Raw genomic sequence first — 24223 nt, forward strand, 5'->3', positions numbered from 1 at the left:
TTTTATTCTGTTTTATTGTCTGTTCTTCCATTATTGTTGTTGTTTTTAAAGTGCTTTATAAATAAAGTTGCATTGGAACTCATCATTTTTGGTGTGTGTTTCACTCGAATGTGAATTTGTACAACCATAAGATTATCATAAAATAAAACTAATCCAAGAATAATAAGTGGATAAAGTAAAAAAAAAAGAAGTAAAAACTTATGTTAGAATAACAGAATAACAATAATGGAAAAGGTCAAAAGTTGATATATGGATCAAATTTGAGTTTCCTCATGATGTAAATGTGGAAAACAAGAAAGTGTTTTCAGTAAAAGTGTTGAGAGCTGCTCAGAGAGTGAAGGAGGGGAATGTATTAGCATCTCAGAGGAACATTTAGCAGAGACTTTACATGTGTGCACTGGAACGTTTACACAGAGATGTGACCATGGCCAACCTCTGCTCTGTGTGTGTGTGTGTGTGTGTGTGTGTGTGTGCGTGCGTGCGTGCGTGCGTGCGTGCGTGCGTGCGTGCGTGTGTGTGTGTTCTTGTACTTGCGGCATACTGAGGACCAGTGAGGGTTTTTAACCAACAAAGTGAGGTCATTTTTACGGAGTGAGGACATTTTGGCCGGTCCTCACTTTGTTTTCATTGAAATCACTTCCTTAGGTTGCTATAACATGCTATACTCAATTTGTCGACTTTTTCTCAAATTTTGGACCATAATTTTTTTTTTTAATTTTGGACCAATTTTTGTTTTCAAATTTTGGACCAAATTTTTTTTTTCAAATTTTGGACCAAATTTTTGTTTTCAAATTTTGGACCAAATTTTTTTTTTCAAATTTTGGGCCATCATTTTTTTTTTCAAATTTTGGACCAATTTTTTTTTTTCAAATTTTTGACCAATTTTTTTTTTTAAATTTTGGACCAAAAATTTTGGGTCAAATTTTTTTCTCAAATTTGGGAGGACATAGTATAGAATGACGTTTTGTCACATTTTGGGTCAATTTTCTTTTTCAAATTTTGGGTAAAAAAATTTTTTTCAAATTTTGGGTAAAAAATTTTTTTTCAAATTTTGGGTAAAAATTTTTTTTTCAAATTTTGGGCCATCATTTTTTTTTAAAATTTTGGACCAATTTTTTTTTTTCACATTTTTTACCAATTTTTTTTTTCAAATTTTGGACCAAAATTATTTTTTCAAAGTTTGGACCAAATTTTTTTGTTCAAATTTTGGATCCCATTTTTTTTGTCAAATTTTGGACCAAAAATTTTGGGTCAAATTTTTTTCTCAAATTTGGGAGGACATAGTATAGAATGACGTTTTGTCACATTTTGGGTCAATTTTCTTTTTCAAATTTTGGGTAAAAAAATTTTTTTCAAATTTTGGGTAAAAAATTTTTTTTCAAATTTTGGGTAAAAATTTTTTTTTCAAATTTTGGGCCATCATTTTTTTTTAAAATTTTGGACCAATTTTTTTTTTTCACATTTTTTACCAATTTTTTTTTTCAAATTTTGGACCAAAATTATTTTTTCAAAGTTTGGACCAAATTTTTTTGTTCAAATTTTGGATCCCATTTTTTTTGTCAAATTTTGGACCAAAAATTTTGGGTCAAATTTTTTTCTCAAATTTGGGAGGACATAGTATAGAATGACGTTTTGTCAAATTTTGGGTCAAATTTTTTTCTCAAATTTGGGAGGACATAGTATAGAATGACGTTTTGTCAAATTTTGGACCAAAATTTTTTTTGTCAAATTCTTTTTTACATTTTGGTTGATCCATAGGGAGTGAGGACATTTTGGGAAAGTGAGGACATTTTTTGGCTGGTCTTCACATTCTGTCACTCCATTAAAAAAGCTTTTTGAGTGTTAAGACGTAAGGTTAAAAGTTAGTATACGTCAAATGTGATATTTGGTCCTGTGCATATTTTGGATTCACATATTTATTTATAACAGGCAAAACGGGAGAACATTTTTAGACCATTAGGACCAGGTGTTGGTCTCTATGAGGACTACACTGGTCCTAACACACATTCACTTTGACTTTGCGGTATTAAATCTGTCTGTTATACCCCAGTTTGTCCAGCAGGTGGCAGAAGACTTAACACAGCACCTGAGTCTAAACAGACATAGGCTTCAATATAAACAGAATCACTGAATGAAAGATTGTATTTGTATATGTATATATATATCTGCAAATATATGTCCAAATTTAACTTTGCATTTATATACATACATGTTTATATATGGTCTCGCCTAAATATATATATATATATATGTATATGTATATATATATATATACACATATATGTATACATATACAAAAAGATGTTTACATTTAAAAAAAAGTAAAAGGGAAAAAAATAATTATTCTTCAAGTAGACAAAAATACAAATTCAGTGACTAGGTATAAAGTCCTACTTTAAAATATCCATATGTAAATTAACCGTTTCAATCATTTCCTTTGTATTGACAGATTCTATATCTTTGTTAACTATATATATTTTAAATAAACTTTAAGTGAAACACTGACACAGGTGAGTACAAGAATTAAGAAAGTTGTAAATATTAAAATAAGAGAATAAATAAACAGTCTTTAAAAGTTTGTTAGATTTGTATAAAGTGTATATGTAGTGATACATTTATTTTACAAAAAAAAATCAAGAAATATAGGTTTTCTATTGCTAAAATTGCACTTGTGTATGAAATATTTTGCTTCTAAAAGTCAAAACATCCTTCACTTTAACGACAGCCGTTTACTTCCTAGCTGTGACGTAAGCGGACGAAACCATTAGTCCGGGCAGCCGCGGGGGAGTCCGAGTAGACAATGGGACAATACAACACCTGAGAAACGAACCCGTGACTCGTCCCGTCGCTGTTATCGACGCGGCTCACATTTAATACACGTGTTTCCCTTTTTAATATCCGCCGCTTTCCACACCGGACGTGTCCGCGCTCATGGCCCGAACCCCGGCGGTCCTTCGCCGCCCCTGCTGCCCGTGACTCCTCCGCCCGGGACGGAGCCAGCCGTGTGTCTGCTTGTGTGTCGGAGCAACTTTTTCCGCGTTGGGCTGCAGTCAGCGGCAGCCGGTGCCGTCACAGCGGGAGGATGAGCGACCACACACGGGGCACTTTATACCTCAAACCCGGAGGACGGAGGAGGATTATTTACTGCATCTATGTGGTGGGCTTCATGGTGAGTAGCAGCCGGCTAATGTCACCTGTTTGTTATGTTTTTAATTAAAGGTGCAATACAACACTATTATAGCTGCTTCACACTGTCAATGAACGTGTAATAGGATGTTTTTAACACTTAAATAGTAGAAGTTGAACATAATAATGGGATTATTTGTCCTGAGGGTTTTTTCAAAAGAATGTGGGAGAACTGGAGCAACAACAAGAAATCTAATCTAAGAGATTAAGCTTCTTCTTTTTTTATTATTTTGACTGGAAAAATTTAACGAAATTCAAATGTCAACATTTTTTTTTAAGAAGTTTGGATAATGAAATGTACGGAAGAGTATTAGGGCCACATGTTTAAAAGAGAGTTAAAAACAACAATAACCAAAAAACATCATACATTCTGAGATTAAAGTCAGGATTCGGAGATTTTAAAGTCAGAATTCTGGAGATTAAAGTCAGACTTTAAAGTCAGATGAAAAAAACACTCGAACTGATTAATTGATTATCAAAAAAAGTCAAATAATCGATGCGGACATGGTGAATATTAATGTATTTATTAGCTTCTTTGCCACAATATTCAACGCAGGGGAAAAAAATCAACATTTATCACAATTCAATCAGTCTTTGCTGTATATAGAGATACTTTTATGTGATATGTATATTTATTTGTACTTTAATACTTGTCATATGCACCTGCAGAGAAATAAGAAGCCTTTAATCGTGCCTAAACGAGCGCGTCAGGTTGTTTTGACGCCTGAGTGCAGGGACGCCGTTCCTCGCCAGAGCCTCGCTGTCACTTCAACGTGTCGCAAAGAATCGAACGTGTTCCATTCTCTGTCCAACAATACCTTGACTGAGGGAGCGTTTGTTTGTATACAGCAGCAGAGCAGGCGTGGGCGGGGGCCCGAGAAGCGTTTACAACGAGGTTTTCTTGAACGTTTTGTGTGGGTGTTTTCAGTCACATGTACGCCAAGCTTGTTGCGTGCTAGCATCGCGTCGCTGTTGCCTCCGTCTGCGTCGATGTAAAACGCGTCACTTCCTGTGCGCAGCGCGGCAATGTTGTCGTTATCGCAAATTTCAGTCAAAAATAATCGCAATTAGATATTTATTCCAAAAACGGTTCAGCCCTAGTCATGAAAACAGGCTTTTGTGTTTAGGTTTAAAAGTTACGTACTACAGCTTTAAAGCAACAAAGTAGCCCCTCGTCGTTGCAGAGGAAGCACAGAGGGAAAGAGTTTGAGGAAAAATTAAGCGATTAGTGTAATACAGTCAGTGCTGTAACGCTGTGTGACTTCAATCAGGAGTTTGGCAGAAAATGCAGATAAACAGGATGAGTGATGCTTCTTCTTCTTCTCTGTAGCTGTTCCAACTCAACACAAACGTCTTTCCTCCTTATAAACCTCATCTCCTTTGTTTTCTACAGGACTTGTTCGGGGTGAGCATGATCATCCCGCTGCTGAGCCACCACGTCAAGTCTCTCGGGGCCAGTCCCACTGTGGCGGGAATAGTCGGTACGTCGCGTCCACGAGCACTAAAGTCATGTGGAGGGATTAAAATCAACTTGCTAATGTGAAAACACAGGGAAATAATCACAGAAACACTGTAGAGTTGCACTTGTTTGGTCCATAAAGTGTCAGAAAATGTTGAAAAATGCAATCTAAACCTTAGACTTTCCACTTCTTTTGAGGTTTCTTTGCCCGTGTAGGCACGTTGTCGCCAGAGAACAGTCCCTTAAGACACAGAACAATAGAGTTCTGACTCTATATTGGTTTATTTCTTCAGTTTAGTTCATGTGTTGTGATGCTTCATGTGTCAAAAGTCATTCATTCATTCATTCATGTGTTGTAGGATCTACGTACGGGATCCTCCAGTTCTTCTCCAGCACGATAGTCGTAAGTACCGAGTGCTGCGACGGTTAGCGGCTAAAGTGGTTGCATTCCATGTCATCTGTGGTATTCCACCAGCTCCGGAAGAAATTGGACGAATTCTCGGGGGTCATGCGACAAATTATCACGGATAAGGAGTCGTCTGTTGAGTTCCCGGCGAGCGTAGCGTTACATGAACAGCTGGGTCTCTATGATAAGCCCACACGGACCACGTCCACAACACAGTAAACTCAATTGGTCCTAATGTCATTATGTCGTCAGATGGTTACATGTATGTGTGTGTGTGTGTATGTGTGTGTGTGTGTGTGTGTGTGTGTGTGTGTGAGAGTGAAAGAGAGAGGGTGAGAATCCAATAAAGGGCTGCATATATAGACTTTGCTGCTCCGTTATAGAGAAATGCAGTTTTTTGGGGGGGATTTTTTCCAGTTTAACGATCTCTTCTTTCCTTAATTTCATCCCATTTTGGGGGGATTAGTCCTTTAAATCAGTCCGAACATCAGGAATCTGGGAGTGACCTTTGACAGTCATCTGAGGTTTGACAAACAAATAAGCAACGTTGTCAGGACTAGTTTTTTCCAAAGTTAAAACGTTTTCAAGCCGTCACGACCTTGAGAAAGCCATACATGCGCTAATCAGTTCCAGATTAGACTACTGCAATGCACTGTATGTTGGCATTTCCCAGACTTCTCTCAGTCGCCTTCAACTTGTTCAAAAACGCTGCTGCCCGTCTTTTAACCCACACTAGTAGAAGAGAGCACATCACCCCTGTTCTTCACTCTCTCCATTGACTTCCAGTCTCTTTTAGAATCGATTTTAAACTTTTAATGTTTGCCTTTAAAGCTCTTCATGATCTTGCCCCATCTTATTTATCTGAGCTTTTAACTGTTCGTGATCCGGGTAGAGCTCTGAGGTCAAACCAAACCAAATGTTGCTGGAAGTGCCCAGGTCAAAATATAAACACTGGGGTGATCGAGCCTTTGCTGTTGCTGCTCCCAGGCTCTGCAATAAACTCCCTGTTGAGATGCGTCTTATCTCTGACCTGGGCCTCTTCAAATCAAGGCTAAAAACCTATTTATTTAGGATGGCTGTTAATACCGAGTAGTATGGTGACACTTTGTATCTTTTGTCTTCTTATCTTTTATCTGATTCTACCTTATTTTATTTTGCACTATTTAATTGTTTTTATTGTTTTTAATTACTTTTATTTGTTTCCTCTTTATTTATTTATTTCTTGTAAAGCACTTTGGATCACCGAAAGGATTGTTGTAAAGGGCTGTATAAATAAAGTACATTTACATTTACATTTACATTTAAATCTCAAGCCTAGAGCTGGACTTTCTATGACTAATACTGATGTTTAGAATTCAGTGCAGCTACTGCTAATATATGATCTGATGAGATATTATGATCTCCTCCTAAATCTCCTCCAAAACTCCTTCTACATCACCTCCTACATCATCTCCTAATTGTCCTCCTAAATCTCCTAAATGTCCTCCTACATCTCCTCCTAAATCTCCTCCTAAATGTCCTTCTAAATGTCCTCCTAAATCTCCTAAATGTCCTTCTAAATGTCCTCCTACATCTCCTCCTAAATGTCCTTCTAAATGTCCTCCTACATCTCCTCCTAAATCTCCTAAATGTCCTCCTACATCTCCTCCTAAATGTCCTTCTAAATGTCCTCCTTAATGTCCTCCTACATCTCCTCCTAAATCTCCTCCTAAATGTCCTTCTAAATGTCCTCCTAAATCTCCTAAATGTCCTTCTAAATGTCCTCCTACATCTCCTCCTAAATGTCCTTCTAAATGTCCTAAATGTCCTCCTAAATGTCCTCCTACATCTCCTAAATGTCCTCCTAAATGTCCTAAATGTCCTCCTACATCTCCTCCTAAATGTCCTGCTAAATCTCCTAAATGTCCTCTTACATCTCCTAAATGTCCTCCTAAATCTCCTAAATGTCCTCCTAAATCTCCTAAATGTCCTCCTAAATCTCCTAAATGTCCTCCTACATCTCCTCCTAAATCTCCTAAATGTCCTCCTAAATCTCCTAAATGTCCTCCTAAATCTCCTAAATGTCCTCCTAAATCACCTTAATGTTCTCCTACATCTCCTCCAGAACTCCTCCTAAATGTTCTCCTAAATATTCTCCTAAATCTCCTCCTAAATCCCCTCCATCTCCTACATCTCCTCCTAAGTCTCCTCTAAAGAAAGTGAATGATATTCTGGTGTCCTGTTGTTGATTGACAGGGCAGCTGGAGTGACGTGGTAGGACGTCGAGACTCTCTGCTCACCTGTCTGCTCATCAGTGCCTTTGGCTACAGTCTGCTGGGGACGTCCACCACCATCGCCCTGTTTGTCCTCGCACGGATCCCCGTGGGTGAGAAACTTAAGATGGCGGCCTCCGTGAAGCAAAGCTTTGCCACGAAACTCTATTTAAATGTCACATATTGGACCTTTAAAATGTGCATTTGATTTATTACTCTATGTTAATGTCACAGCGTTGACTTGATAATCAGATCCTGTTGTGTTGACCTGAAACATTGTGTCGTCGTTGTGACTTCCTCGTGAAACCAGATTTTCAGGTTGAAAGAATGAAAGAAGGGAGGAGTTTTGTTTTCCGCCCTTGGGTAAAGTTATTGTTGTGATTCCTGGTGTGAAATTTCATTCCGAATCACAATAACACAAAGTCAAAAAAAGTGGGTCAGGGGCGTGCACAGACGTTTCTGGGGTCAGGGGCTAAAGTGATAAAAAGGAGGAACCCCCCCCCCACCCCTTAAATCTCACTTTATATACTTTAACTTCATGTGAACCAACGTCCACGCAGCTACTTACCCCCTGGTGTTGTGTTTCTCAGGGCTGTTCAAGCACTCGCTGTCCATCTGCAGAGCCCTGCTCTCTGACCTGGTGTCTGAGTCGGAGCGCCCTCTGGTGATGGGTCACTATAACGCAGCCTCCAGCGTCGGCTTCATCCTGGGCCCCGTGGTGGGAGGCTACCTCACGGAGCACGAGGGAGGCTTCTACATGTCGGCCTTCACCTGTGCGTCCATCTTTGTCCTCAACACAGGTGGGTTTGAAAGTAAAGGGACAAAAAGACAAATAAGTGATTTATTACAGAAATGAAATGGAAAGAATAAATATGTAGTGACGGTGTTGGAAGGTGTTACACCGTCTGTCCTCATCGTTCACCTGTCATCATTCACCTGTCTGTCCTCATCATTCACCTGTCCTCATACACCCGTCTGTCCTCAATATTCATTCACCCGTCCTCATCATTCACCTGTCCTGTTCATTCACCTGTCTGTCCTCATCATTCACCTGTCCTCTTCATTCACCTGTCTGTCCTCATAATTCACCTGTCCTCTTCATTCACCTGTCTGTCCTCATAATTCACCTGTCCTCTTCATTCACCTGTCCGTCCTCATCATTCACCTGTCCTCTTCATTCACCTGTCTGTCCTCATAATTCACCTGTCCTCTTCATTCACCTGTCTGTCCTCATAATTCACCTGTCCTCTTCATTCACCTGTCCGTCCTCATCATTCACCTGTCCTCTTCATTCACCTGTCTGTCCTCATCATTCACCTGTCCTCTTCATTCACCTGTCCGTCCTCAATATTCACCTGTTCTCATTCACCTGTCTGTCCTCATCATTCACCTGTCCTCTTCATTCACCTGTCTGTCCTCAATATTCACCTGTCCTCTTCATTCACCTGTCCGTCCTCATCATTCACCTGTCCTCTTCATTCACCTGTCTGTCCTCATCGTTCACCTGTCCTCTTCATTCACCTGTCTGTCCTCTTCATTCACCTGTCCGTCATCATCATTCACCTGTCCTCTTCATTCACCTGTCCGTCCTCTTCATTCACCTGTCCGTCCTCAATATTCACCTGTCCTCATTCACCTGTCTGTCCTCATTCACCTGTCCTCCTCATTCACTCGTCCTCTTCATTCACGTCTGTCCTCTCCATTCACCTGTCCTTATTCATCTGTCTGTCTTCATCATTCACCTGTCCTATCCTCAATATTCACCTGACCTCATTCACCTGTCCTCATCACTCATCTGTCCTGTCCTCAATATTCACCTGACCTCATTCACCTGTCCTCATCATTCATCTGAAAAATAAAAAATGGTCTCACAAACCATGTCTTTCACTGCAGGACTGGTGTGGATGCTGCCGTGGGACGAGGCACTGATCCAGTGCAGCGAAACCAACTCCAGCAACAACCCGAGTAACTGTTGTCATGACGACCACTGTAATAAGTCCGTACAGAACGGCTCCTCCGCGAATGGAAAGCACACAGGAGAGACCGGACCGAGGAAGCGTCTCCTGTGGACACAGGTGTCTCTGCTCCAGCCCGTCTGGAGACAGCTGACGTCCGTGGGCACCAGGATCCGCGTCGTCTTCTCCTCGGACATGTGGGACCTCTTCCTGGTGCGCCTCCTCATGGGCGTGGCCATCATGCTTTACTACAGCAACTTCTCTTTGGCCATGGAGGAGCGCTTCTCGCTCAAGCCAAAGACGACCGGGTACCTGATCAGCTACAGCAGCCTGTTGGGGGCGCTGGCCGGGTTCCTGGTGGGCCCGGTCACTCAGCTCTACAGGAGAAACATGGCCGCTCTGCTGCTGCACTCCTCCATCCTCACCTGCTCGCTGATCTTCCTCTACGCCGCCGCGCCCAGCGTCTGGCAGGTGCTGCTCACGTCCACTTTCTTTGCCATATCCACCGCCATCGGACGGACGTGTATCACTGACCTGGAGCTGCAGAAGGGAGGGGTCCAGGCCTCGGGGACTCTGATCGGCGCCGGGCAGTCGGTGACGGCCGTGGGGCGCGTCCTGGCTCCCGTCCTCTCTGGTCTGGCTCAGGAGTTCAGTCCCTGTGGGCCCCCGAGTCTGGGAGTGGTGCTGGCTTTAGCGGCCATCGGTCTTCTGCTCATCAGGATCCCCAAATGGGACGGAACAGGAACGAGGAAAGCAGCTGGGCTTGAAAACACACGGAAAAGTCAATGAATATCAATGAGCGCATGGTACAGTCAGAAAAAGTAGAGCTGGGTATTCATTTTCAATACTTTTATAGTGTCTGCCAGACGTCTGACCGGGTAGCGGACTTCGGTAGCTTCCCAACTTCTTCTTCTCTTTCCCAGAAGAGTGAAAATGTGTCGTCCACTATCGAATTTCCTGATCGAAGGAGTTAATCTAATCACGTCGGTAAGCCAAGTTTAATCATGATCCAACAGTGCTCATGATTGGCTAAGAAGTTATGACCAGAGAGGTGAATATGAAGATGGGGCCTTACAGGTGTGTGTGTGTGTGTGTGTGCTTGTATTTATATCTTTGTGAGGTCCAAAAAATGTAAAAAGCCTCTCCTTGTGGGGACATTTTGTCTGGGCCATACAACCTTAATCAGGCTTTTTCAGGGTTAAGACCTAGTTTTAGGATAAGGGTTAAGGTTTGAACAAGTTTGTGTGTGTGTGTTCTTGTATTTGTGGCTTTGTGAGGACCAAAAAAAACATACGGACTATATGGAGTGAGGACATTTCGCTAAATTAATACCCAGCTCTTCAGAGAAGTGTACTTATTTGTAGGAGGCCAGTTGTGAATGAATCCCACTCTACTGTGTTTTTACTGACGGTTCCTTTCTGTGGGAAAAGGTTGAAGGTTTAGAACTCTAATTTAATTTTAAAAACCACTACATCAGCAAAGTTCTCTCCGAGTTTACACTGTAGGTCAACTGCACCATGCACTAAACTAATGAATGAAAGTTCGTCTTCGGACGTTCACGAAATGACATGAAACCGTTTCCTGTTTACGCACATTTTCTTTTTTTTTTACCTCGGTACAGCAGAGATGACGATTCCTGTGGTGACGAATACGAACAAATGTTTGTGCTAGTGTTTGAATTTTAAGTCTCTCTTTATTTATGGTAGGATTTGTTTAAATTGACTGGTTTTTTCGCCGTTTTTAAAGAAATCCCAGAATCCTTTCAATCACAAGAAATAAATACTGTTTTGTACTGTCTACGTTTTTCTCTACTGATCAGAGAGCGTTTTTTTCTGCAGCATTAAAAAAAAACATTTATTCCAGAAAAAAGAAAACAACAAAGTGTGCCTGGATTTGTGGAATCCATGAGTGTAACAGACCACAAACAACAACAAAAAATGGCCTATTTATAACAAAGCAGCCAATAAAACGTATAAGACTACAATATTTACATATAAAAAAAAACTATTTTAAAATCTCTTTTTTGAAGCAACCTCGAGACAAAACCCCGTCTCAGTGACTCAGTGTTGACCGTTCAGACACAGTTCATACACCGTCGCTGTGCTTCTGACGCCCTTCTGACCTCTGACCTCTGTCCATCATGGCTCATTTCTCTGTGGTTGCCCCTGGAGCTCATTGAGCAGCTGTGACAGTGACAGTCCTGCTGCCACTGAAAGCCCAGGAGCTGGGAGAGGATTTCACTTCTTCGGGTTCCACTGAGGTCGTCTGAGCAGTGGGTTCCGTGTGGCGTTGTCTCTGGGTTCAGCCGCCCACGCTGGACGAGGATGCGAAGGCTGCTGCTGCTGCTGCTCCTCCACTTCTTCTTCTTCTCCTCCTGCTGCTGCTGATGTTGATGTTTCCTGACGCACATTTCTAACGTTGTCTCTGTCCGCCGAAGGGCTGAGGTGGCGGCGAGGAGCAGAGGACGGGTTTGTTCTGGACGCGCCGCGCCCCGCTGCGCCGCTCTCGTTCAGCGCGTCCACAGAGGGAGCCTCGCTGAGGGTGTCCAGCCTTCGTAGAGGCATCATGGCTCTGGAGGAGGAGCGAGCGGTCGGCTGGCTAAAGCGAGAGCGTCTGGGCGGGTACGCAACCTCCGACATGGTTTCATGATCGTCTGGGAGAGACGGGGAAAACAGAGAGAAGAAAGGGTATAAGAAATAGAATGAAAGGAGGCATCAGAGTAAATTTGAAATATGAATGTGAAATAGAAATGTAAACATTTTTATTAAATTAAATAATGCATCTCAAAAATTGACATACATATATACACATATGTGTATATACATATATACACGTGTGTGTATATATATATATACACACACACACACACATGTACATATATATATATACATATATGTGTATATATACACGTATAGGTATATATATACACGTATATATATATATACACACACATATATGTACATATGTATACACATATATACACACATGTATGTACATATATACACACATATGTATATATGTATACACATATATACACACATACATGTACATATATACACACACACACACGTATACACGTATATATATATATATATATATATATACAGTACACACATGTTTACACATATCTATGCACATATGTCATGTCTATATACATACACATATTTATATATATACACACATGTATACACATACACACACATATATATATATACATATATATATACATACACATATGTAAATACACACATTATAAATCAATGCTAATAAGCTGAAGTTCTTTATATTTAAAGCTGTAGTACGTAGCTTTTAAATATAAACAAACATTGAAACGATAACTGTATAAATGTAAGTATGTGTTTTCTTCTCGCTCGATTACAGCAGAGGTCAAAGGCTGTACAAAGTCGTCAGTATCTGTCTTCCAGTTTGTTTAAAGAAGTGTGAATTACCTGACGAGCTCAGTCTTTTAGCGGGGAAGAAATTGGAGTCCAGACTTTTCCCCGCAGGAAGTGAGAAGTATTTCTGAGATTTGGACACTCCCTGAGGAGGAGAAGAAAAAAAGCAGATAACGAGTTATGAACACATTATGTGTTAAAAGACTCTTACGTTAAGGTCACAGCTGCAGAGATCGCCGCGTACCGTCGTCTGAAAGCTGCCTGGACGGAGGCTGCGGCGGATGCTGGCGTGGCGCCTGATCAGGATCTCCCTGGCGTGGCCGTCGTTGGGCAGCGAGTGTTTCCCCGTGAAAGCAACGGTCTGCGAAAGACGAAGAAGAAAGACACAGAAATTAACGACACGTTACACGGCAAAAGCAAAATAGATTTGACTGGGCCACTTTATTAGGTACATTAGATGTTAGGCGACCATCCAGAGAATGGTCAGAAAGCAGCAGAAGTCTTCACCGGGTGCCACTCCTGCCACTTTATTAGGTACAGGAGACACCTAATAAAGTGGCTGGTGAGTGTATGAGCCCATAGAGACCACAGCAGTGCTTTTAACTTGAAGTTTACAATTCCTCACAGACGAGACAACAAAGGCCCGAGATAAAGACAAGAGATCAGATTACTCAACCAAAACTGACCGCACCCGTTTTCAGCAGCAAAACGACCACATCTCTGTTTGTGGACTTTGCGAGCAGCACTTTAAAGATAGGCATGACGTGTGTGTGTGTGTGTGTATATGTGTGTGTGTGTGTGTGTGTGTGTGTGTGTGTGTGTGTGTGTGTGTGTGTGTGTGTGTGTGTGTGTGTGTGTGTGTGTGTGTGTGTGTGTGTGTGTGTGTGTGTGTGTCCCGCAGCTATAAGTTAGACCTAAAACACCGACCACCTTTCACACACTTAAAAAAAAAAAACGGCTTGTGAACATAGAGCAAATACCCTCACATATGCACTGTGAGTGTGTGAGGGAAAGATAAAAACAGGAACCACGATCAGATAATCAGACCGTTGAGCCGAGAACAGAAGCACATGCTTCTTTATCCACTTATCCAAACATCAAAGTGTCTCTTCTTCTTCTCTGATGATGATGATGATGATGTCACTGATGCAAAAAGCACTGACACACAGTCACAGTCTGTTTTTATGGAAAACATCAACCCGAGGCTCAGAGGAAACAAAATGGTAAATGTGCTGTAATTTATGTCGTTATTTTCAGAAAATAAACGCAGATACGTTTGCGTCGACGCGCGTCAGCAGGTTATTTATAAAAAGTGAAGTAGTTCATTTAAATTCCTCTTAACTTACACTTGTTGCTTGATATTTGTTCTAAATGCGGTACCGTTTACCAGTTAGCTGCATTAGCTCGTTTAGCGCCGTTAGATGCATTAGCTCGTTTAGCGCCGTTAGCTGCATTATCTCGTTTAGCGCCGTGCGCTGCATCAGCTCGTTTAGCGCCGTTAGCTGCATTAGCTGCGACTCGTTTTAACAATCCGGAGTCACGTGAACATGAAGCCACGCGTGTCTTTTTCCGGTCAGTCGTCAAGGAAAAATGCGCTAATGTTGACCCCGTTAACCAACGTTGACACCGTGAACGCGCCCAGCACTAATTTAAACATACATTTCTAAGTGCACAGGTCCATAAATAAAGAATAGCTTGGTTCATTATAAGTAGAATTGGTGATTTATTTATTTTTTTGCTAAATTAAAACAGGTTTGTGTTAGTTTTATTGGTTCTATAAGGCATTAAGAGAGGACAATATATAATAAATAGACTATATTTTATTTAAAGTATGTCTAGATTTCAGTAATATTTATGTTTTTTTCGTTTAAATATGATTAATATGACATTTCCAAGTGAGTTTATGATCAACGAAACATCTTTCGTACTAATGTGACACACTGGAAAATTAACGTACGAGTACAGTACTTCTTTGTCGTCGTCTGACATGTAAAAACGTGTATTTGTGTAAATGAAAACAGCCTTTAGAGAAATTTGACTGTATTCAAATCCAGCACAGGTGAGCTCAGAGAGCAGGACACGAGGCTGCTTTGTCGTCTTTACATTTCCACTAAAGCAGTGAATTAGGATGGAATAAAACGTTTATATCAGAGTTTCTCCGCCTCACCCGTTGCCTGATCTTGTACATGTTCTTGGACAGGATGTCGTGCATGTTCCTCAGGTCGCCGGCCATGAACTTCTTCTTCGGTTTAGCAGCGCTTTTCTTTTCCTCGCTGAAATTGATATTTAAAATAATAAAAAAAAAACCATTAGGATTAAGACCATTTGATGCATTTTCCATCGTGATAAAAGAAAAGGTGACGTACTAGAGGGAGACGATGGACGGCGCGGCGCTGATGTCTCCAGACACCGTGTCCAGGATCTCCATGGCGCTCTGCAGCTCCAGCTTCTTGTACAAGGCCACGATGCTGGACTCGGAGCGGCTGTCTCTGATCAGGATCCGGCGCAGGATTCGAGTGTTGAACTTCATGAACCTGAAATCGAGATTAATCAGAGGGTTAGAGTCATATGATGATGGGTTTTCTTTTCTCAATTTATGATGTTTATTCGGGCTTAAATTGAAAAAAAGCTCATGAAAAAGTTCTCAAACGTCTTGTTTTGTCCACAAAACAAAACCAAAATTCAGATTTAATGATTTCTTTGTTGAATGGAGCAAAGACAACAGAAAATAATCACATTTAAGATGCTGAAAAATCAAAAAACGTTTTTTAAAACTGGTCCATTATCAGAATAGTTGATGATTCATTTAGTAATCGATCAATAACCGATGAATTGAATAATTGTTTCAGCCCTAATGCTGATATATTTAGTATTAAAGGTCCCATAGAATGGTCCTATCACACACATATATAAACACATATATATATATATATATATATATATACACACATATACATATATACATATATAAACATATATACACACACACATATATATACATATATATACATATATACACACACTTATATATATATATATACATATATACACATACACACACACACACATATACATATATTTTTAGTTATGGAAGTCTACTGATGAAAATTACTTGTTTTTATGGTCAAAAACCATCCTAGTTTTTCCATTTAAGTCCATTTTGTGCATTAGAGTGATATTAGATTCATCCCTGCATGGGTTTAGTTCATTTTCATTTTTTAACATTTGATGATGATGATATAAAAGATACAAATGATCCTCACTGTGAAAGGTCTGACAGATCTGCTGCCACCTACAGGATCAGTTAAGAACAGCTGATAAACTGCTCATCTGTGAGCTCTGGTGCTAAAACGAGTTCCAATTTAAATGTGCGTTTTTAAACTTAAAACCCACAGTGTGAGACTTGTAGAACCAGTGTCACAAGATCAACGCGAGGACACTGTCAACAAAGACGAGAAAGACGAGGAGGAGGAGGAGGAGGGGGAGGAGCAGAGTGGGAGAAGACACAGGGAAACATGGAAAACAGGGCGGAGTGGAAACACTAGAATAAAGCAAGAAACGACTACTTTCTCATATATAGATACAAACATTCTTGCACGACAATTTCTGTCCTAAAATAATTTAATCTGGTGTCGTGTGGAGCAGAGACGAGGAACTAGACTTCAGGTCAGGGTTAGTAAACGCAGGTGCAGCTGCAGACATGAAGCTGAACTCGACACCAGAGTCTGAGCAGCTTTCACACATTCCCACACCGCAGAGAACAATAGCTCTGACAATCAAACCCCACACAGACTGGAGCGGCCGTCGCACGTCCAGTTTATTATTATTTCTCTCCAGTTTTGAACCAGAGAATCCCTTTAAAGAGCTTCAGAGCAAAGAGACGAGGGACGTTCTTACTTGTCCTTCCAGTAGAAGTGACTCCACTGTCCACACAGGTCCTCTATACCTGCTATGGTGTGTTCCATGAGCTGAAAGTCAAAAAACAAAACAAAAAAAACAGCCGTTAGCCACTGAAATACTGATATTTATATATAAAATTGATATTTTTCAAATTTTAAAGTGAAAGATGTTTGATTGTACAGGAGAACGCATCTCTTAAATGTGCATATAGCAATTATTTGCATTTATATTGTGAGCCATTTATCATTCCACATCAAAACAGACACTTTCATTTTGAAATTTTGTAAAATATCATCAGAAATCGTATTATTTTGTTGTGTTTTTCCCTCAAGAAACAGGTTTGAGAGCCCTGCTACAGTATTATCATCATACCCTGCGGTGGACCTCTACGTTGATGGTGTCCAGGTTGCGGTTGGTTCTTCGGACGTTGATGAACTCGATCAGAGGACGAATACTGATGCCCTGGAAAGAAGAAGAAAATAAAAACTTAATAAAATGTGGTTTTATGGACAAAAATTGACAAAAACGATGATATTTTACATTTAAAACAATTCTTGATACTACATTTAGCCTGTTCTATTGATATTATGAACACAAAAACAGTTATTGGCAGAGTATGCAATAAATATAATACATCATACAAAGGAGCTGCGTGTGTCCTAACTCAAGATTCAAGAACAAAAGAAGCAGGAGTCAGTTATTATTGCAGCAGCAAAACGCTTGTTTTACTGTAAACGCGTGGTTTGTTTTGTGTGTGTGTTTGTGTGTGTGTGTGTGTGTGGGGGTGTGTGTGTGTGTGTTACCTGGATAAACACCGTGAAGAGGATGATGACGATGGTGGCCGTGACGAAGAGGTTCTTGCGAGTGACAGTGTCGGGGAGAGTGAAAGCCAAGGCGAAGGAGATGGCGCCCCGCAGGCCACCGTAGGCCAGACCGAACTGGTCCTTCATGTTGAACGGGATGGTGCGGAAAGGGTTAATGATCTGAGTGAGCACCAGGATGCCTGGAGAGGAGAGAGGAACAAGACACATGTCGTCTTTCTGTTGTTTCTGTTCTGCACCTTTAAAGCTGTTTTAATGAATGTGTTTGGATGTGATCTTGCACAAAAACACAAAACGCCAAAACACGGGGGAAGAGACTCCTTGAAAATGATGCTTCTATACAAAACCATTGTGGCTTTTCCATCATACAGCTCTGACGCCCAGACTCCTGGGTTAAATATTGAGATTTTAGACATTTGCTTCATAAATGTTGGAGATTAACGCATGTTTTTGTGGATTTTGAAGTCTTTTTAACTGATCTAAAGATTGGCATTGTTCGGATTTGATTCCTGTGTCGGACTTGTTGTCATGACTCTTCTCATGTCGATTCTTGGGACTCTACTCATGTCTCTTCTATGACTCTTGTCATGTTAACTCTTCTCATGAGTCTTCAACTCTTCTCATGACTCTTCTCACGAATCTTCTCATAGACATGACTCTTCTCATGACTTCTCATGTCATGACTCGTGTACTTTTCATGACTCTTCAACTCTTCGGCTCTTCTCATGTCTCTTCTCATGTCTCTTTTCATAGACATGACTCTTCTCATGTCTTTTCTCACAAATCTTCTCATAGACATGACTCTTCTCATGACTTTTCATGTCGTGACTCATTTACTTTTCATGACTCTTCAACTCTTCGACTCTTCTCATGTCTCTTTTCATAGACATGACTCTTCTCATGACATCTCATGTCTCTTCTCATATCATTTCTGACTCTTCTCATGGCTCTTCTCATGACTTCACATGACTCTTCTCATGTCTTTTCTCACAAATCTTCTCATAGACATGACTCTTCTCATGACTTTTCATGTCCCTTCTCATGTCATCACTCACGTCTCTTCTGTCATGACTTCATGACTCTTCTCACAAGTCTTCTCATGACTCTTCTCATGACTTCTCAGGTCTCTTTGTGGTAATTTCTGACTCTTCTCAAGACTCTTCTCATGTCTCTTTGACTCTTCTCATGACTCTTCTCATGTATTATCATCATTTTATGGGTCAAATGGTGTGAGCCAAAAATTTCTATTTTAATACCCTGCCCTAATGGAAAAGCAAAAAAAAAAAAAAGATCCAAGCCGAGCAGTACTAGAACAGTACGATGAAAAAGCCCAACATCCCACAGTCTCGACCTCTGCCCTCTGCTCACCCAGGCCTCGCCATATGAAGGCGAACAGCAGCGTGAACAGGATGTAGCCCACGTTCCACTCGTGTTCCGTCGTTATGGTCACGACGCCGAGGAAGAAGAAGATGAGGGTCTCGGAGATTGAGCCCAGCATCTTGACCACGTGGCGGATGGTGGTGCAGGAGCGCTGCGAGACGTTTTCCTCCACGTAGTACTTCATGGTGAGCGCGCAGGTGATGATGCTGCGGAGGGAAAAACCAAACGCGGGAATGTTATTTTTGGGATAATCTGGGCAGAACGCAGTTCACATTCGGGCGCCCGTAATCTACTCACGCCATGATGGACGAGATGGCGAAGAGCTCGGCGACCAAGTAGGCCAAGTAGCTGTACATGAAGATGAAGAGCGGCTCGATTTCCCGCACCCTGGACGTGAATCTCGTGGTGAAGGCGGCGACGAAGCCGAACAGAACGCCGAAGCCCAGTCCGCCTAACCCGACCACGAAGAACCTCCCCACGCCCAGGAACACGTCCACGGGCTCCACCACCGGCATGTTCGCCACGAAGCTGAACATGTTGTACAACACCTGGAAACATGTGCACACTTTATATTCACCCGTGAAGTCAGAGGCCTCAAATAAAACTGTTCCTGATAAGAGTGATGGATTGAAATATTTACTTTGCAACTTGATAAATCTCATTTATGTGAATGACGCACGGAAAAAGGAGCATTTACAAGATTTCCCTGCATTCAAAGCACGTTTTAAAAACAGGAAGTGTGGTGAAATGCTATATTTTATTGTCACAGTGTCACAGACTGTCATCATTTCTTTTCACGGTGGCCTTTGAGCTCTCTGTCACAACTCTCTGCTCGTCTTTCGTTGTTTTATGTCGTAGTTTATGAGGGCGGAGACGTTGCTCTTTGTGTACATAATAAACTCCTGCTTCAAAATCACCAAAAAAAACAAAGGTACGTCCATTTAAGTGACTGTAGAAATATGTCTCTTAATAAGGTTTGCTTTATTTTAAAGCATTAATACGTTGTTTTAAGGGTTTAAACATTAATAAGTAAATTTGTGAAGAAATAATACCACTTTTTTATTGTCCGATACCGATATCACAAACCCGAGTATCTACAGATATCAATATTAGTCCAATACAGTCATTTTAGAGAATTTATGAAGCTATTAACCACATATTTGTGCCACATATAAGTCATGACAATAAAACATAACATAATAAACAGCAACAAACATGGCCCAGCTAAAATCTAAACATAGTGAATGAAGCATGCGATATATAGGATTTCTGGATTGTATCAGATTTTTAAACGATTCCCATCCTTAGTGAAAAACGCCTCACTTTATAAAGTGCCCATTGTGCCTAATAAAGTGGCTAATTTGTGCATTTTTTACCTTCATACATCGCTGTAATCTGGATTAGTCTGGCCACTACCTCTTACCACACTTTAGAAACAACAGCACTAGCTAGTATCGACTTAGCTACTTTAGCTAACGTAGCGTCCATGTTCCTAATTAGCTCCACCTGGCTTCTCCTCATAATATAATGAGGTATATGAGTCAAATATTATATCATATCAAGTGTTTGATGGGTGTGTAGCCATGTCTGGACTCTCCCAGTCTCCTGGGTAAATGTTTGCCTTCACGTCCTGCATTAGCTCTGCTACTGTGTACTAAACAAAAGGCTTCTAGCACAGCACAGCACAGCTAAGAGCATGTTAGCGTAGCTTCTGTGGGGTGTTTTCTTTTAAAACACAATTTTAAAAAAAGGAGTCGGTGAGATGAGCTCACCTCGAGTCAAATTTGTGTGTTTTAACACCCTCCATTTACCCAAATGATACCACGGGAACCGGTTTGACAGCATCCAAAAGGAAACCGTCTCTTTTAAAACGATGCATTTCGATCTGCGACAACATTCCCTCACATCCATTTTTAAATAATAAGAAAAAATTGTTTGTTTACGGATAAGCTTGGACTTTTCTCTTCCACACACACACATGCACTACTCATAATAAAATAGTGTGCGAACAAGTTTCTATGTGAAACCTGAGCAGAGTCTTTATTCTCATGAAGAAAAGGCTCAGAAAACACAATAGTAAATCTGCCGTTTCATGTATTATCAGGGTTGAATGGTCACTAAGGTTATTGTACTCTCCAAAGATTGTGATAAACACAAAGTAGCCACTTTATTAGGTACAGCAAGTTGTTAACGCAAAAAAGCTGGAGTTTAAACTCAAAAAAAGAAAACTCAAGAGGTCAGAGGACAGGACAGGTATTTATACACGAAGATGAAGTGCTAATATGTCATAAATTTGGTTTTAGTACAGGTATTTCATTTAAATTTTTGACAACAAACACCTGTGTTAAAGGTGCCATATGTACGAATGTGGCGAAAAACGGTTATTACATTCAAATTCAAAATACTGAGGTCTTTTAGGTTTCATTTTCTGACGTAACTGGCAACCCATGGTTGCTCGGCAGCTGAGACTCTACTGACTGCAATGATTGGTAGACGGCAGTAGGTGGCGCCACATGCCAAAATATGATTTCAAAACATAAACATGATTTGCAGTCTGCAAAATATATTTTTTAATGCAAATATTTTGTCTGTACTGTTGTTGTTGGTGAGTTCAGTTTGTTATATGAACATTATTCCTGAGTCTCTGTGACATATTAGAAGGATTTTATGGCCAGTTGCTTTAGATTTATTACATAATGCACCTTTAAATCTCAAGCCTTTTCAAACTAACTCACCACAGTGACGGCGTCGTTGAAGAGACACTCCCCGAACACCACGATGTAGAGCTGCTCGTTCACGGACACGTCCTCGAACACGCTGAGCACGGCCACGGGGTCCACGGCAGAGATGATGGTGGCGAACAGCAGGTTCTCCTGCAGGTTGATGTCCTGGACGCCCAACGCCTCGATCTGGCAGATGGCGAACAGGGACATGCCGATGCCGATGCTGTTCCACAGAGTGCCCACCACGGCAAACCACAATACCTGCAGCACACGCAAAAGGAAAAGTTACATGTGTTAAAAATGTCTGGGGGCCGGTGAACTTCTAGGCTGGTCAGGAAGTGGTCGGTCATGTGACAGGGAAAGTTAATGGTTTAGTAAATAAAGCCCCTGCTAGGACCTATTGGAATTCCTGGAATTTTCTTCCAATTTTGAGGCACTGAACGGACAAAAATTGGCACGTAAATTGAAGCTAGCGAAAATGTATAAACCCAGTAGGACAAAGCCAAAACTTAAGTTGCACCAAATTTGACCAAACTTGGTGGAAACATGTCACAACCCAAGACGAACAAAAAAGTCTATTGGGACCATGGCCTCAACTCAACAGGAAGTCGGCCATTTTGAATCTTTTGCGATTTGCGATTTGCATGTTTCGTAAAATTAGCAAACTCGACCTACACTCGCACGATAATCGTACCAATTTGTTTGAGACACATCACAGATGAGAAGTTGCTAAAAGGTCTTGCAGATTCAAAAGGAAGTGGGTGTGGCCACGGCAACCATCGGAATGTGGGCGAATTTCGACCGTTCGCCACGAAACATTGGCCAACCTGCCTGAAAATTCATGAGTGACACGAGAGACTGAGACTGAACATGTCTACGAACATGAACTGCACCCAACAGGAAGACGGCCATTTTGAATTTAGCCGCCGTTTTGCCACAAAACAGGAAGTGCCCTGTAACTTTGCCGTACATTGACCGATCTGCACAAAAGCCGGAAATCATCAGCACACCATTTTGAAGTAAAAGGGAATGTATTCGTGGTGCAAAAATGAATTTGTAAATAACAAAAACAGGTAGAAATTAAATGGCATCAAAATAGCTAAATAAAACAGTCAACACATTGTCCACTGTTGGCGGCCCTTGCCTAAAGGCTACAAAAACTCAATTATTTTGTATTTAAAGCTATCATATACTGATACAAACATACTTTAGTACAGAATTATTCAATTTCTGCCACTAAATCCCTTCTAAAGGTGACATTCTGGAGCTTTGAAGAGACAGAAGACAGAGGCGTGACGAACCGTGCCGACGTTCTCGAAGAAAGGCCTGGTGGGCATGAAGTAGCCCGAATCCAGGACGATGGGGGGCAACATGTAGAGGAAGAAGACGTTGCTGGAGAGGACAGCGGGAGGCTGCTCTTTGACGGAGAACATGATGCCGCCCACGATCAGACCGATGGTGATGAGAAGACACGACTCCGGCACCCAGATGGTGATCTTGTGGTAAACGTGGAAACCTGAGAGAAGAAACAGGGATTTTTATAAACAGGAAGGAGCACTGATAAGATATGTTTGATAAGTTCTTTATTCTTTATTAAATCCTATTTATGTGTGATTTCACTGGTGTCAGTGTCTGGATTTTAGATTTAAAACCTGTTCAGGAGTGAATTTAATCCTTTTGATTCTCATTTTACTGCTTTTATTGTTAAATTTTGTTTTATGGTGTCTACTTTTAATTATTTTGTGTGCACGTTGTGTTACTGTGTTTCCAAAAGGTCCCATAAAAATAAAGTATATTCTTATTTAACACAAAGACTAAAAAGAAGGAAGGAAGGAAGGAAGGAAGGAAGGAAGGAAGGAAGGAAGGAAGGATAGATATTCAGATTTTTAGAACTTTATCAGCTGATTATACTTATTTTTTTAGTAAGTTTACATGTTTTTATTTATAGTAATGTTGTTTTATGTACTATGTAAATTGACTAATTGGGTTTAAGGGGCAGCGTAAATAAGATTCTTCTTCTTTTTGCTCGTTTCCATTCAAGACGTGGAAAATATCGTGTTTATATTAAATAGTTTTTTGTTTGTTTTTTTATTTGCGAATGAAATAAACTAAATCTTAAATGTTTTTTTTACTGAGTCATCAAAACTTTAAAACGTTTAATTTAAAATACTCTTAGGTGTGGACACAAAATCCAGACCAACAAATCAATAAACACAAATAAACATTATTATTCAACTGTTATATTTTATCACACACAAGGGGAAAAAAGACCAAAAATATCGGCATTTAAAAAAATCTGTATCATATATCGGTCGGCATCGGCCAAACAAAAACAAATATCAGTGAAACGTTCAGTAAAATAGGTCAAACACAGTAATATGAATAACAATTTAACTGTTGACAATTTAGTGCATATTATATGACAAACTATACGTCAATTTATTCACATTTTATATATTTTTACTTACCAATCTTTGCAAAAGAGGCCAGCAGCACCCACAGAGTGATCTCAAACGGGATCTGAATCCTGGGATAATCCATTGTAAAAACGGGTAAATTGGACTTCTCCGTGTCTGGATAAGCCTGCGGGTCCACGTCCAGGTTAACCGGGGGCAGGATCGTGACACCGCCGCTGGGTTTGGCAGGAATCTCCCCTCTGGATCCACACATGAGGCACAGAAGTGTGCACATGATAAATAAAAGTCCTCGTCGCGAGGGAACGCTTACATCCATATTTGCAGAGTTG

The 24223-nt window shown here is 40.7% G+C and overlaps 2 protein-coding genes across 2 annotated transcripts; one reads left to right on the forward strand and one right to left on the reverse strand.

The window, feature by feature from the left end:
* Nucleotides 1-3109: 3109 nt before the first annotated feature.
* mfsd9 (major facilitator superfamily domain containing 9) lies at nt 3110-10047 on the forward strand (the record flags this gene model as incomplete). Its single annotated transcript, XM_083902923.1, has 6 exons — nt 3110-3169; nt 4580-4667; nt 5005-5048; nt 7287-7416; nt 7894-8103; nt 9197-10047. Exons 1-6 carry the CDS (start codon nt 3167-3169, stop codon nt 10045-10047), a joined length of 1326 nt encoding a protein of 441 aa, XP_083759049.1. The 5' UTR covers nt 3110-3166.
* Nucleotides 10048-11495: 1448 nt separating this feature from the next.
* On the reverse strand, nt 11496-24147 carry slc9a2 (solute carrier family 9 member 2; the record flags this gene model as incomplete). Its single annotated transcript, XM_083902924.1, has 13 exons — nt 11496-11911; nt 12708-12798; nt 12898-13014; nt 14821-14926; nt 15020-15187; nt 16551-16621; nt 16926-17015; nt 17357-17556; nt 18743-18960; nt 19052-19302; nt 21490-21738; nt 22779-22993; nt 23946-24147. 13 exons carry the CDS (start codon nt 24145-24147, stop codon nt 11496-11498), a joined length of 2394 nt encoding a protein of 797 aa, XP_083759050.1.
* Nucleotides 24148-24223: the final 76 nt, after the last annotated feature.

This window comes from Microchirus variegatus, assembly GCF_963457635.1.
Source record: "Microchirus variegatus genome assembly, chromosome: 16".
Taxonomy (NCBI): Eukaryota; Metazoa; Chordata; class Actinopteri; order Pleuronectiformes; family Soleidae; genus Microchirus; species Microchirus variegatus.